Source organism: Taudactylus pleione, unplaced genomic scaffold, assembly GCF_031769625.1.
Source record: "Taudactylus pleione unplaced genomic scaffold, aTauple2 ptg001289l, whole genome shotgun sequence".
NCBI lineage: Eukaryota > Metazoa > Chordata > Amphibia > Anura > Myobatrachidae > Taudactylus > Taudactylus pleione.
The window spans coordinates 353712-369315 of NW_028285689.1; the positions used below are offsets into that span (position 1 = coordinate 353712).

A 15604-nucleotide genomic window follows, 5' to 3' on the forward strand; every position below is an offset into this window, starting at 1 on the left:
GTGGTACATCGAGTACATGACCCAGAATGTGGTACATATAGCACGTGACCCAGAATGTGGTACATATAGCACATGACCCAGAATGTGGTACATATAGCACGTGACCCAGAATGTGGTACATATAGTATGTGACCCAGAATGTGGTACATATAGTACGTTACCCAGAACACTGTGTATCAGCTACAGCTCCCAGACATCATCCTGCAGTACACTCCTCCCAGGGAACAATGTATGGGGCATATCGTTGATTCATGGGAATTATTAAAGCTGGCTTCATTTGGTTTGTAGAATGAGATTTATTTGTAAATGGAGTCAAATTATAAATGATTGTAATACTTTCTTTCTTATCCATAGATACTACATTATGGGGCTAAAGTTTCTTACACAGATGGTTGCGTTGATGTATGTTGTAAGAGTCATCTCCTGCACAAAGACGTTCTCCAAAGGTCGGCACATGGCCTCTGTCTTTTCAGACTTGACTCCCAGTGAGATGAAATCTGTACATAGCTTCCTCATGGACCAGCAGCAGCTTAAATTGGTCTCCATTCGGAGCAGCTTCGGCAAAAACACAATATTCATGATGGAGCTTAATCTGCCAAAAAAGAGGAATGTTCTCAACTTTCTGGACAAAGATGGCCACAAGCCCCAGCGTGAGGCCAAAGTTGTCATATTCTTTGGGGACCAGCTGCAGCCCAATGTCACCGAATACCTTGTTGGTCCCCTTCCTCACCCATACTATTACCGGCCACTGACTTCCAAAGGACACAAGATAAGTAGATTTGAGTCACGCCCAATGACTTATATGGAATATGAAAAGATTCACCAGAAGTTGGTTGAGGTCACAAAGGGCTTCAACCACATATTGCTGGAGATATCGGGATTCTCCTTTTACAACTGCTCACAACATTGTCTGACATTCACCGACATCGCTCCCCGAGGCCTGAGCTCTGGAGAACGCAGGTCTTGGCTCATACTGCAGAAATTTGTTGATGGGTTCTTCCTCCACCCTATCGGCTTTGAGCTCCTGCTTAACCATCGCTCTCTCAATCCCAAGGAGTGGACGGTAGAGAAGATCTGGTACAACGGGCTATACTTTGATAGTGTAAAGGAACTGCTTAGAAAGTATGAGAAGAATGAGTTGACCAAGCTGAATCTACCGGAGTTCACAGAGAAAGACCCCTATTCTACGTTTATGCCCCGGGGAGAGTTTAAGACAAAGACAGATATACATGGGCCAAAAATATGTGAACCCCAAGGCAAACGCTACAAAGTAATGGGAAACTATGTGGAATATACAGGGTGGAGCTTTGCTTACCGGGTACGTCCGGCGGCTGGCCTGCAGATATTTGACATACAATATAACAATGAGCGGATAGCCTACGAGGTGAGCATACAGGAAGCTATTGCTTTTTATAGCGGCGTTAGCCCAGCAGCCATGCAAACTAAATACATTGATTCTGGTTGGGGGATGGGCACTGTACATTATGAGCTGGCCAAAGGTATAGACTGCCCTGAAGTGGCCACTTATGTGGACCTCTACAACTTCTATGACACAGACCAGCCAGTTCACTACAAGAACGCGCTGTGTATCTTTGAGATGCCAACCGGGATCCCCTTACGCCGGCACTTCGACAGTACCTATAATGGTGGTTACAACTTCTTTGCTGGAGTGGAGAATCATGTGCTGGTGGTGAGGACCACGTCAACCGTCTATAACTATGACTACATCTGGGACTTTGTCTTCTACCAGAATGGGGTGATAGAGGTGAAAGTCAGCGCTACTGGGTACATCCATGCCACCTTCTTCACCCCTGATGGGCTCCATTATGGCAGTAAGGTCTACAGCCACGTCCTGGGGAACCTACACACACACCTGGTACACTATAAGGTGGACCTGGACATTGCAGGTAAGACAGAACACAGCAAACTATACAGGAATTAGAGTTCATCACCCTGCAGAGGGCAACAGCTAAGGGGCAGATTTATTAAAATATATTTGGAGCATACACCCCCTCCACCAAAAACACAAATTTCTGGGGGCTACCCATAAATACTAAAATACTAAGGATGTGTGTATGGGGAACCATAGCAGATGATGGAGAGATCTGCTGCAGTCCCCATTTTTGAACACAACAGCAGCTCCCAAAGGTTTCTATAGGTTTTGCTGAAATGCAGAATTTACCAAGATTTTCAGATTACCAAGCTTGGCTTCATTAGCTAACACCATTGTAGCTAACATCATTGTAGCATTAGCCATTGTAGCATTAGCCATTGTAGCTTTAGCCATTGTAGCTAACACCATTGTACCATTAGCCATTATAGCTAGTATCATTGTAGCAATAGCCATTGTAGCTAATGCCATTGTAGCCAATGCCATTGTAGCATTACCCATTGTAGCTAACACCATTGTAGCTAATGCCATTGTAGCATTACCCATTGTAGCTAACACCATTGTAGCATTACCCATTGTAGCTAACACCATTGTAGCATTAGCCATTGTAGCTAATGCCATTGTAGCATTAGCCATTGTAGCTAATGCCATTTTAGCATTGGCCATTGTAGCTAACACCATTGTAGCATTAGCCATTGTAGCATTAGCCATTGTAGCATTAGCCATTGTAGCTAACATCATTGTACCATTAGCCATTATAGCTAGTATCATTGTAGCTAATGCCATTGTAGCCAATGCCATTGTAGCATTACCCATTGTAGCTAACACCATTGTAGCTAATGCCATTGTAGCATTACCCATTGTAGCTAACACCATTGTAGCATTACCCATTGTAGCTAACACCATTGTAGCATTAGCCATTGTAGCTAATGCCATTGTAGCATTAGCCATTGTAGCTAATGCCATTTTAGCATTGGCCATTGTAGCTAACACCATTGTAGCATTAGCCATTGTAGCTAATGCCATTTTAGCATTGGCCATTGTAGCTAACACCATTGTAGCATTAGCCATTGTAGCATTATCCACTGTAGCGAACACCATTGTACCATTAGCCATTATAGCTAGTATCATTGTAGCAATAGCCATTGTAGCTAATGCCATTGTAGCCAATGCCATTGTAGCATTACCCATTGTAGCTAACACCATTGTAGCTAATGCCATTGTAGCATTACCCATTGTAGCTAACACCATTGTAGCATTACGCATTGTAGCTAATGCCATTGTAGCATTACCCATTGTAGCTAACACCATTGTAGCATTACCCATTGTAGCTAACACCATTGTAACATTAGCCATTGTAGCTAATGCCATTGTAGCATTAGCCATTGTAGCTAATGCCATTTTAGCATTGGCCATTGTAGCTAACACCATTGTAGCATTAGCCATTGTAGCTAATGCCATTTTAGCATTGGCCATTGTAGCTGACACCATTGTAGCATTAGCCATTGTAGCATTACCCAGTGTAGCTAATGCCATTGTAGCATTGACCATTGTAGCATTACCCATTGTAGCTAACATCATTGTAGCATTTCCCATTGTAGCTAACATCATTGTAGCATTTCCCATTGTAGCTAATGCCATTGTAGCATTAGCCATTGTAGCATTAGCCATTGAAGCATTAGCCATTGTAGCATTAGCCATTGTAGCATTGGCCATTGTAGCTAATGCCATTGTAGCATTTCCCATTGCAGCTAATGCCATTGTAGCATTAGTCATTGTAGCATTAGCCATTGTAGCTAACATCATTGTAGCATTACCCATTGTAGCCTATGAGCTGCCTTACACATATTTTTCCAGGAGAGAAATCCAAATGATGACCATGCATTTGGGACATGGTTGCTGCAAATGCATGGTCATCATTTGGATAATGGTTCTTTGAGGAAATACTTCATTTCTAAGTGTCGTGATAAGCGGACATAAGAAATGTACAATAACAGGGCCATTCCCCATAATTAATACATGTGCCCCTAAGGATTAAATAGATAATCATTGGGCTCTAGAATATTTGAATTAGTTGCAAAACAATACAGGGTCCCCCATGACACAACCATCCACTACAACAAGTTCCGCTCGTTCTTGTATGATAATCCATTAGTGTAGTACAGTGTACACAGAGTATATGCAAAATACATAGATCAGGGCTGGCTCTAGGGGTGTTCGACCAGTGCAGTCGCCCCACCCATAGAGGGCGCACCCCTCCCCAACATCCCGATTTCAGCGGGACAGTACTGTCCCGTTGTTCCACCCGTGGTCCGAAGTGGCCCGCGGGTGGTCAAATCGGGAGGTTGGGGACCCCCACCACTACAGCTGTACGGTGGTGCCAGACCCCCAGAGTGTGAATGGATGCAGCGCACGCATGCGCACGGCATCCATTCACTGACGGGAGAGGGCTGGTGGAAGCTCAGCTAGTGATGGAGGTCTGGGCTTTACCCCCAGCCTGACGTTATTTGGAGGCGTTAACGTTACTTAGGGGGCATGGCCTATGGTAATGAGGCCACACCCCCAATTTCGGGTGCACGCGATTGCAGGGCACTATGTACCGGGCCGGCACAGGGTGCTCAGACCCCTGCAGCCGGCCCTGCCATACATACTGATGTGAATGCCGGTTGTATGGCTGATAATGCACAGTATATATTAGTAGAGATGGTGGTGAAGACAAACTGTCACAATGACTCGCATGCACAATTTGCTGGGAGCAGTAGTTCCCCAGATGAATTGATAAACTAGAGTATAACTGGCCAGGGGGTGAGTGATGTCAGGTGGATGTATAATGCAGTAATTGGTGCCGGTGGTGGTTAGTCCACACATGGCACAGCCTAAATACCCCTCAGATTTATTATATATCAGGTAGAAAAACAGGTGGCACAGGGAATTACACAGTGTCACAGCTGTAACTTTTTGTGGCAGCCTGTAGCTCAGGTATTGCTGGGTGTTATAGTGCGCTGGTGTGAACCCAGTACTGACAGTGGCAGATATTAGCCCTGGTCGTCTAGTGTACAATGGTGGTGGTATAGTGTATAGTGGTGGTGGTATAGTGTACAGAGGTGGTGGTATAGTGTACAGCAGTGGTGGTATAGTGTATAATGGTGGTGGTATAGTGTACAGCGGTGGTGGTATAGTGTATAATGGTGGTGGTATAGTGTATAATGGTGGTGGTATAGTGTACAGCGGTGGTGGTACAGTGTATAATGGTGGTGGTATAGTGTATAATGGTGGTGGTGGTATAGTGTACAGAGGTGGTGGTATAGTGTACAGCGGAGGTATAGTATACAGCGTTGGTGGTATAGTGTACAGCGGTGGTGGTATAGTGTACAGCGGTGGTGGTATAGAGTACAATGGTGGTGGTATAGTGTACAGCGGTGGTGGTATAGTGTACAGCGGAGGTATAGTATACAGCGCTGGTGATATAGTGTACAGCGGTGGTGGTATAGTGTACAGCGGTGGTGGTATAGAGTACAATGGTGGTGGTATAGTGTACAGCGGTGGTGGCATAGTGTACAATGGTGGTGGCATAGTGTACAGCGGTGGTGGTATAGTGTACAGAGGTGGTGGTATAGTGTACAGCAGTGGTGGTATAGTGTACAGTGGTGGTGGTATAGTGTACAGCAGTGGTGGTATAGTGTACAATGGTGGTGGTATAGTGTACAGCGTGGTATAGTATACAGCGTTGGTGGTATAGTGTACAATGGTGGTGGTATAGAGTACAATGGTGGTGATATAGTGTACAGTGGTGGTGGCATAGTGTACAGCGGTGGTGGTATAGTGTACAGCGGTGGTGGTATAGTGTATAATGGTGGTGGTATAGTGCACAGCAGTGGTGGTATAATGTACAGCGGTGGTATAGTGTACAGCAGTGGTGGTATAGTGTACAATGGTGGTGGTATAGTGTACAGCGGTGGTGCTATAGTGTACAGCGGTGGTGGTATAGTGTACAGCGGTGATGGTATAGTGTACAATGGTGGTGGTATAGTGTACAATGGTGGTGGTATAGTGTACAGAGGTGGTGTATAGTGTACAGCGGTGGTGGTATTGTGTACAGCGGTGGTGGTATAGTGTACAATGGTGGTGGTATAGTGTACAGTGGTGGTGGTATAGTGTACAATGGTGGTGGTATAGTGTACGGTGGTGGTGCTATAGTGTACAGCGGTGGTGGTGTATAGTGTACAGTGGTGGTGGTATAGTGTACAGTGGTGGTGGTATAGTGGTGTGGTGGTGGTATAGTGTACAGCGGAGGTGGTATAGTGTACAGCGGTGGTGGTATAGTGTACAGCGGTGGTGGTAAAGTGTACAATGTGGTGGTATAGTGTACAGCGGTGGTGGTATAGTGTACAGCGGTGGTATAGTGTACAGTGGTGGTGGTATAGTGTACAGTGGTGGTGGTATAGTATACAATGGTGGTGGTCTAGTGTACAGCGGTGGTATAGTGTACAGCGGTGGTGGTATAGTGTACAGCGGTGGTGGTATAGTGTACAGTGGCAGTGGTATAGTATACAATGGTGGTGATATAGTGTACAATGGTGGTGGTATAGTATACAGCGGCGGTGGCAAAGTGTACAATAGTGGTGGTATAGTATACAGCGGGGGTGGTATAGTGTACAATGGTGGTGGTATAGTGTACAGCGGTGGTGGTATAGTGTACAGTGTTGGTGGTATAGTGTACAGTGGTGGTGGTATTGTGTACAATGACGGTACTATAGTGTACAATGTTGGTGGTATAGTGTACAATGTTGGTGGTATAGTGTACAGTGTGGTAGTATAGTGTACAATGGTGGTGGTATACACTAGTGTACAGCGGTGGTGGTATAGTGTACAATATTGGTGCTATAGTGTACAGCGGTGGTGGTATAGTGTACAGTGGTGGTGGTATAGTGGACAGCGGTGGTGGTATAGTGTACAATATTGGTGCTATAGTGTACAGCGGTGGTGGTATAGTGTACAGTGGTGGTGGTATAGTGGACAGCGGTGGTGGTATAGTGTACAGCGGTGGTGGTATAGTGTACAGAGATGGTGGTATAGTGTACAGCCGTGGTGGTATAGTGTACAGTGGTGATGGTATAGGGTACAGCGATGTGGTATAGTGTACAGTGGTGGTGATATAGTGTATAGCGGTGGTGGTTATATTGTACAGTGGTGGTGGTATTGTGTACAATGACGGTACTATAGTGTACAATGGTGGTGGTATAGTGTAGAATGGTGGTGGTATAGTGTACAGCGGTGGTGGTATAGTATACATTGTGGTAGTATAGTGTACAATGGTGGTGGGATAGTGTACAGCGGTGGTGGTATAGTGTACAGTGGTGGTGGTCTAGTGGACAGCGGTGGTGGTCTAGTGTACAGTGGTGGTGGTATAGTGGACAGCGGTGGTGGTATAGTGTACAGCGGTGGTGGTATAGTGTACAGAGATGGTGTTATAGTGTACAGCCGTGGTGGTATAGTGTACAGTGGTGATGGTATAGGGTACAGCGATGTGGTATAGTGTACAGTGGTGGTGATATAGTGTATAGCGGTGGTGGTTATATTGTACAGTGGTGGTGGTATTGTGTACAATGACGGTACTATAGTGTACAATGGTGGTGGTATAGTGTAGAATGGTGGTGGTATAGTGTACAGCGGTGGTGGTATAGTATACATTGTGGTAGTATAGTGTACAATGGTGGTGGGATAGTGTACAGCGGTGGTGGTATAGTGTACAGTGGTGGTGGTCTAGTGGACAGCGGTGGTGGTCTAGTGTACAGCGGTGGTGGTCTAGTGTACAGCGGTGGTGGTATAGTGTACAGCGGTGGTGGTGGTATAGTGTACAGCCGTGGTGGTATAGTGTACAATGGTGGTGGTCTAGAGTACAGCGGTGGTGGTATAGTGTACAGTGGTGGTGGTATAGTGTACAGCGGTGGTGGTAAAGTGTACAATGTGGTGGTATAGTGTACAGCGGTGGTGGTATAGTGTACAGCGGTGGTATAGTGTACAGTGGTGGTGGTATAGTGTACAGTGGTGGTGGTATAGTATACAATGGTGGTGGTCTAGTGTACAGCGGTGGTAAAGTGTACAGCGGTGGTGGTATAGTGTACAGCGGTGGTGGTATAGTGTACAGTGGCGGTGGTATAGTATACAATGGTGGTGATATAGTGTACAATGGTGGTGGTATAGTATACAGCGGCGGTGGCAAAGTGTACAATAGTGGTGGTATAGTATACAGCGCGGGTGGTATAGTGTACAATGGTGGTGGTATAGTGTACAGCGGTGGTGGTATAGTGTACAGTGTTGGTGGTATAGTGTACAGTGGTGGTGGTATTGTGTACAATGATGGTACTATAGTGTACAATGTTGGTGGTATAGTGTACAATGTTGGTGGTATAGTGTACAGTGTGGTAGTATAGTGTACAATGGTGGTGGTATACACTAGTGTACAGCGGTGGTGGTATAGTGTACAATATTGTGCTATAGTGTACAGCAGTGGTGGTATAGTGTACAGTGGTGGTGGTATAGTGGACAGCGGTGGTGGTATAGTGTACAATATTGGTGCTATAGTGTACAGCGGTGGTGGTATAGTGTACAGTGGTGGTGGTATAGTGGACAGCGGTGGTGGTATAGTGTACAGCGGTGGTGGTATAGTGTACAGAGATGGTGGTATAGTGTACAGCCGTGGTGGTATAGTGTACAGTGGTGATGGTATAGGGTACAGCGATGTGGTATAGTGTACAGTGGTGGTGATATAGTGTATAGCGGTGGTGGTTATATTGTACAGTGGTGGTGGTATTGTGTACAATGACGGTACTATAGTGTACAATGGTGGTGGTATAGTGTAGAATGGTGGTGGTATAGTGTACAGCGGTGGTGGTATAGTATACATTGTGGTAGTATAGTGTACAATGGTGGTGGGATAGTGTACAGCGGTGGTGGTATAGTGTACAGTGGTGGTGGTCTAGTGGACAGCGGTGGTGGTCTAGTGTACAGTGGTGGTGGTATAGTGGACAGCGGTGGTGGTATAGTGTACAGCGGTGGTGGTATAGTGTACAGAGATGGTGGTATAGTGTACAGCCGTGGTGGTATAGTGTACAGTGGTGATGGTATAGGGTACAGCGATGTGGTATAGTGTACAGTGGTGGTGATATAGTGTATAGCGGTGGTGGTTATATTGTACAGTGGTGGTGGTATTGTGTACAATGACGGTACTATAGTGTACAATGGTGGTGGTATAGTGTAGAATGGTGGTGGTATAGTGTACAGCGGTGGTGGTATAGTATACATTGTGGTAGTATAGTGTACAATGGTGGTGGGATAGTGTACAGCGGTGGTGGTATAGTGTACAGTGGTGGTGGTCTAGTGGACAGCGGTGGTGGTCTAGTGTACAGCGGTGGTGGTCTAGTGTACAGCGGTGGTGGTATAGTGTACAGCGGTGGTGGTGGTATAGTGTACAGCCGTGGTGGTATAGTGTACAATGGTGGTGGTCTAGAGTACAGCGGTGGTGGTATAGTGTACAGTGGTGGTGGTATAGTGTACAGCGGTAGTGGTATAGTGTACAGTGGTGGTGGTATAATGTACAGCGGTGGTGGTAAAGTGTACTGCGGAGGTGATATAGTGTACAGCGGTGGTGGTATAGTGTACAGCGGTGGTGGTGGTATAGTGTACAGCGGTGGTGGTATAGTGTACAGCGGTGGTGGTATAGTGTTCAATGGTCGTGGTATAGTGTACAGTGGTGGTGGTATTGTGTACAGAGGTGGTGGTCTAGTGTACAGCGGTGGTGGTATAGTGTACAGTGGTGGTGGTATTGTGTACAGAGGTGGTGGTCTAGTGTACAGCAGTGGTGGTATTGAGTACAGCGGTGGTGGTATAGTGTACAGCGGTGGTGATATAGTGTTCAATGGTGGTGGTATAGTGTACAGCGGTGGTGGTATAGTGTACAGTGGTGGTGGTATAGTGTACAGTGGTGGTGGTATAGTATACAGCGGTGGTGATATAGTGTTCAATGGTGGTGGTATAGTGTACAGTGGTGGTGGCACAATGTACAACGGTGGTGGTATAGTGTACAGTGGTGGTGGTATAGGGTACAGCGGTGGTGGTATAGTGTGCAGCAGTGGTGGTATAGGATACAGCGGTGGTGGTATTGTGTACAGCGGTGGTGGTATAGTGTACTTCTGGGCATACAGCAGGGCACTGTAGTACTGTGAGTGGGGAGAGTCGCCTCAGGGCCAGAACAGGGCTATATGCCACCCTGTGCCTGCTCCGCCCCCTAAACCTGTGACGTCCTGATGTCATGACTAGGGAGGTGGTGGAGCATCGGCTCTTTCAAGTACAGCTCTGTCCTTTGGATGCTCCGGGCGTCTCTGCAGTGTTGCTCCTGGCTGCAGGGGGCTGTTACAGGCAAGTCACATGCAGGTGCCATGGAACATCGATGGTGCTTCCCCAGGGCCTTTACAACGGCGTCAGTCACACACACCTAGTGACCAACCTGAGCCTCCTGGTCCAACCTGCCCTCATGTATGTTGGGGAGTAAAGACATGCAGAGACGCCGTGCATGTGCAGTTCGACCTCTCTTAGCTGTGCCCCGGGGGATCCTTGTGACTATCGGTTCTCTCCTACCTGGTTGGTGCAGGAGGGAGGAAGCGCACTCCTCCCACCATCCCTCCTCACTCTAGATGCCATCCATCACAGGACACAACATGGCATCACCACCTGTGATGGGTCTTTCCTGCAATTCAAGACATAGAGGGTTAGGTGTAGTCATTTTACAAAACAAAGCATCAACATTTTAAATATGTTCCAGGCCACGTTCCTGCAAAAGATAAATCTGGGCATAAGAAATCAGACATTTGCTCAACATTTCACTGGAAACATAAACTGCACCCGATCCGTAATAAAGTGGCAGCGATGTATGTGCCAGGGAATGGGGCTGGGGGCTGCAGCTTTCTCTCCATGTGTAACATTAGTAGTGACCAGGAAGATGCCCATCATCAGTGACTCCTTGGTATCTTCTGCCCCTTTCTCACAGGTGTTGGAAACAGCTTTGAAACCATAGACCTAAAGTATGAGAACATCTCAAACCCCTGGAGTCCAGGTCACTTCATCGTCCAGTCCCGCATGGACCATGTACCTAGAACGAGTGAGAAGCAGGCGGCCTTCAGGTTTGGTACCACTGTCCCCAGGTTCTTGATATTTCAAAACCCCAACAAGAGGAACAAGTGGGGACATCAGAAAAGTTACCGAATCCAGTACAACTCCCACGGTCACAGTGTGCTGCCCCGGAGGTGGAGTGAGGAGAAAGGGATCGCATGGTCCAGGTAAGGTCCCCACTAGGAGAACCAGAGGCCTGCTCACACATGAAGCGCAGGACCAGGCAATGTTCTCAGTAATATAAGATGGAAGGATAGGAATGTATGAAGGCCTCCAGGGCATTCTGTGATTATCAGCAGTTCCCAGGGGATAGCTCATGGCCACCTGGAAGAGTGGGCAAGTTACCCGGCAGCCATTCGCCCGCACCCACCTTCCTGCTACTTTCCACTATTTCCCTGCAGCCGCCCACTTATAGGGGCATATTCAATAGACTGCAAGAATAGCAAAAAACCCGCAACTGCGAGGTTTTTCCAGCAAGTGCAGGTTTTTTGCTATTCTATTAGGTGCATGTTTTGTTTTAAAAAACATGCGCCGGGAGGTATTTTTTTACGCACCTCCTGAGCAAGCGTGATTTTCCCTAAAATCGTTGATTTTAGGAGAAATCACCGGGACTTGCTCTGACACCCCAGCGGTACCCTCCTGAGGACTAATTAAGCAACTGGAAGATTCCAATTAGCTTAATTAGTCCTTAATTACTTACCTTGTGCAGCGCTGTCTTCTGCACCTTCTTCATCCAGCGTCAGCAGCCAGGTCTTATGCAGCAGGCTGAGTATGTTAGTGTGTGTGTGTATGAGTGTTGTGTGCGTGTGTCCTGGTGTCAGTGTGCCCCCCAGAATAGGAGCTGGGAGTAATACATCTCCCAGCAGCTCTTGCCCCTTCCACCATCCCGCCCACCTTCACATCCCGCCCACCTTCACATCCCGCCCACCTTCACATCCCGCCCACCTTCACATCCCGTCCACCTTCACATCCCGCACACCTTCACATCCCGCCTACATCCACCTTCACATCCCATCCACCTTCACATCCCGCCCACCTTCACATCGCGTCCACCTTTACATCCCGTCCACCTTCACATCCCACCCACCTTCACATCCCGCCCACCTTCACATCCCGTCCACCTTCACATCCCGCTCACCTTCACATCCCGTCCACCTTCACATCCCACCCACCTTCACATCCCACCCATCTTCACATCCTGCCCACATCCACCTTCACATCCCGCCCACTTTCACATCCCTTCCACCTTCACATCCCGTCCACCTTCACATCCCGCACACCTTCACATCCCGCCTACATCCACCTTCACATCCCACCCACCTTCACATCCCGTCCACCTTCACATCCCGTCCACCTTCACATCCCGCTCACCTTCACATCCTGTCCACCTTCACATCCCGCCCACCTTCACATCCCGCCCACCTTCACATCCCATCCACCTTCACATCCCACCCACCTTCACATCCCGTCCACATCCACCTTAACATCCCGCCCACCTTCACACCCCGCCCACCTTCACATACTGTCCACCTTCACATCCCGCTCACTTTCACATCCTGTCCACCTTCACATCCCGCCCACCTTCACATCCCGCCCACCTGCACATCCCACCCACCTTCACATCCCACCCATCTTCACATCCTGCCCACATCCACCTTCACATCCCGCCCACCTTCACATCCCTTCCACCTTCACATCCCGTCCACCTTCACATCCCGCACACCTTCACATCCCGCCTACATCCACTTTCACATCCCACCCACCTTCACATCCCGTCCACCTTCACATCCCGTCCACCTTCACATCCCGCTCACCTTCACATCCTGTCCACCTTCACATCCCACCCACCTTCACATCCCACCCATCTTCACATCCTGCCCACGTCCACCTTAACACCCCGCCCACCTTCACATCCCTTCCACCTTCACATCCCGTCCACCTTCACATCCCGCACACCTTCACATCCCGCCTACATCCACCTTCACATCCCGCCCACCTTCACATCGCGTCCACCTTTACATCCCGTCCACCTTTACATCCCGCCCACCTTCACATCCCGTCCACCTTCACATCCCGTCCACCTTCACATCCCACCCACCTTCACATCCCGCCCATCTTCACATCCTGCCCACGTCCACCTTAACATCCCGCCCACCTTCACATACCATTCACCTTCACATCCCGCTCACCTTCACATCCCATCCACCTTCACATCCCGCCCACCTTCATACCGCGTCCACCTTCACATCCCGTCCACCTTCACATCCCGTCCACCTTCACATCCCGCCCACCTTCACATCCCGCCCACCTTCACATCCCGCCCACCTTCATACCGCGTCCACCTTCACATCTCGCCCACCTTCATACCGCGCCCACCTTCACATCCCGCCCACCTTCACATCCCATCCACCTTCACATCCCACCCACCTTCACATCCCGTCCACATCCACCTTAACATCCCGCCCACCTTCACACCCCGCCCACCTTCACATACTGTCCACCTTCACATCCCACTCACCTTCACATCCCGCTCACCTTCACATCCCGTCCACCTTCACATCCCGCCCACCTTCACATCCTGCCCACCTTCACACCGTTTCCACCTTCACATCCCGCCCACCTTCACACCGCGTCCACCTTGACATCCCGCCCACCTTCACATCCCGTCCACCTTCACATCCCGCTCACCTTCACATCCTGTCCACATCCACATTCACATCCCGCCCACCTTCACATCCCGCTCACTTTCACATCCTGTCCACCTTCACATCCTGCCCACCTTCACATCCCGCTCACCTTCCCATCCCACCCACCTTCACATCCCGCCCACCTTCACATCCCGCCCACCTTCACATCCCGCCCACCTTCACATCCCGTCCACCTTCACATCCCGTCCACCTTCACATCCCGCCCACCTTCACATCCCGCCCACCTTCATACCGCGTCCACCTTCACATCTCGCCCACCTTCATACCGCGTCCACCTTCACATCCTGCCCACCTTCACATCCCATCCACCTTCACATCCCACCCACCTTCACATCCCGTCCACGTCCACCTTAACATCCCGCCCACCTTCACACCCCGCCCACCTTCACATACCGTCCACCTTCTCATCCCACTCACCTTCACATCCCGCTCACCTTCACATCCCGCCCACCTTCACATCCCGCCCACCTTCACATCCCGCCCACCTTCACACCGCGTCCATCTTCACATCCCGTCCACCTTCATACCGCGTCCACCTTCACATCCCGCCCACCTTCACATCCCGCCCACCTTCACATCCCGTCCACCTTCACATCCCGTCCACCTTCACATCCCGTCCACTTTCACATCCCGTCCACTTTCACATCCCGACCACCTTCATCTCCAGTAACTCTCTTGACCTGGTCTTTCAAGAACTTTCTTAATGTTTGTCTGACCACAGACTTCTCTCTTTCAGCTTTCAGCATTCTTCCTGCTACTCTCCTTACCTCTAAGAACACCCTTACTAAACAGAACTTAGAGACCCTTCACCTTACTAGTTTCTCCTCCTCTTCATATTTCCTTTTTCCCATCACTGCCCTCACCTATCCTAACCCAGCTGTCTTTCAATTGATGTCCTCACTATTTCTCTTGACTTTGCTGCCATGACTGTTACAATCAATCTATGTTGAGCCCCTCCCTAATCCTGGTACACTACCCTGATCTGCTTTCTCCAAAAGTGTTCTTGCTCTAATGAGCGCCTCTTGGAAAAAGTCTGTGGTTTCCTCAAGAGGTGCTCAGCAGCCCTGGACTGCAGCAACAGGGAAATCCTGAATTGACTTGACCAGCGAAATCTTGCTAGCAAGTGAATTGGCAACACCAAGTGAGATAAGAGGGTCTAAAATCCGGGGGCATGACAGTACCACCCCTCTTACAGGTGGCCTTAGAACATTTTTGGATTAGAAAAAAACCTAATGAAATACTGAGAATTCATGTAGGATAAATCCTTGAAAGATAATTGAGCAACAGTAGTTGAATCCAGATGATCACAGAATTATCCCCTCTTCTCTGAAACCTTTTGATCTCACTGGAGGTATCAGGATCTTCTTTTGGGGAAAAACATGACTGGGCAACGTAGGACCCCCAATAAAGGGAGTAGCATCCACCACTGGGTCATAGTCAGAATCAGAGTCTAAGTCCAATGTTAGTATCAGATCTTTCTATGTATGATCGGCATCAGTATTGGTTGATGTATCTGAAGGATCTGGACATTCCAAAAGACCACAAGCAGAACACAGAGAAGTGAAACCAACTCTTAACTCAATGGACTTTCTTCTTGAAAGCTTGGACCAACAAAGCCTAGTCTTGTTCAGAATGCAAAAGACCAGAGGACTGAGTATCAGATGAATATTTTGCAGGCAGAGCAAGAGACTCAGATGACCCAAACTGAGATAACTTTGGACCAAGGTTTGCTGTAATGCTTTGCAGAAAGCTGAGAGATTAAAGCAATGGGTTCCTACATTTAGTAAGTAGATTTGCCCTCTCCAAGGCTTTTCTTGTGAAAGCTGAGATAAAGTAT

The 15604-nt window shown here is 48.4% G+C and overlaps 1 protein-coding gene across 1 annotated transcript in view; it reads left to right on the plus strand.

The window, feature by feature from the left end:
• The window catches only part of LOC148443365 (diamine oxidase [copper-containing]-like), a 91299-nt gene that overhangs the window by 42053 nt on the left and 33642 nt on the right, over positions 1 to 15604 (plus strand). Inside the window, exons 2-3 of the mRNA XM_088462928.1 lie at positions 355 to 1907; positions 10938 to 11226. Of these exons, the coding sequence (XP_088319054.1) occupies positions 365 to 1907; positions 10938 to 11226 (1832 nt within the window). The 5' untranslated portion in view covers positions 355 to 364. The remainder of the gene's footprint in view (positions 1 to 354; positions 1908 to 10937; positions 11227 to 15604) is intronic.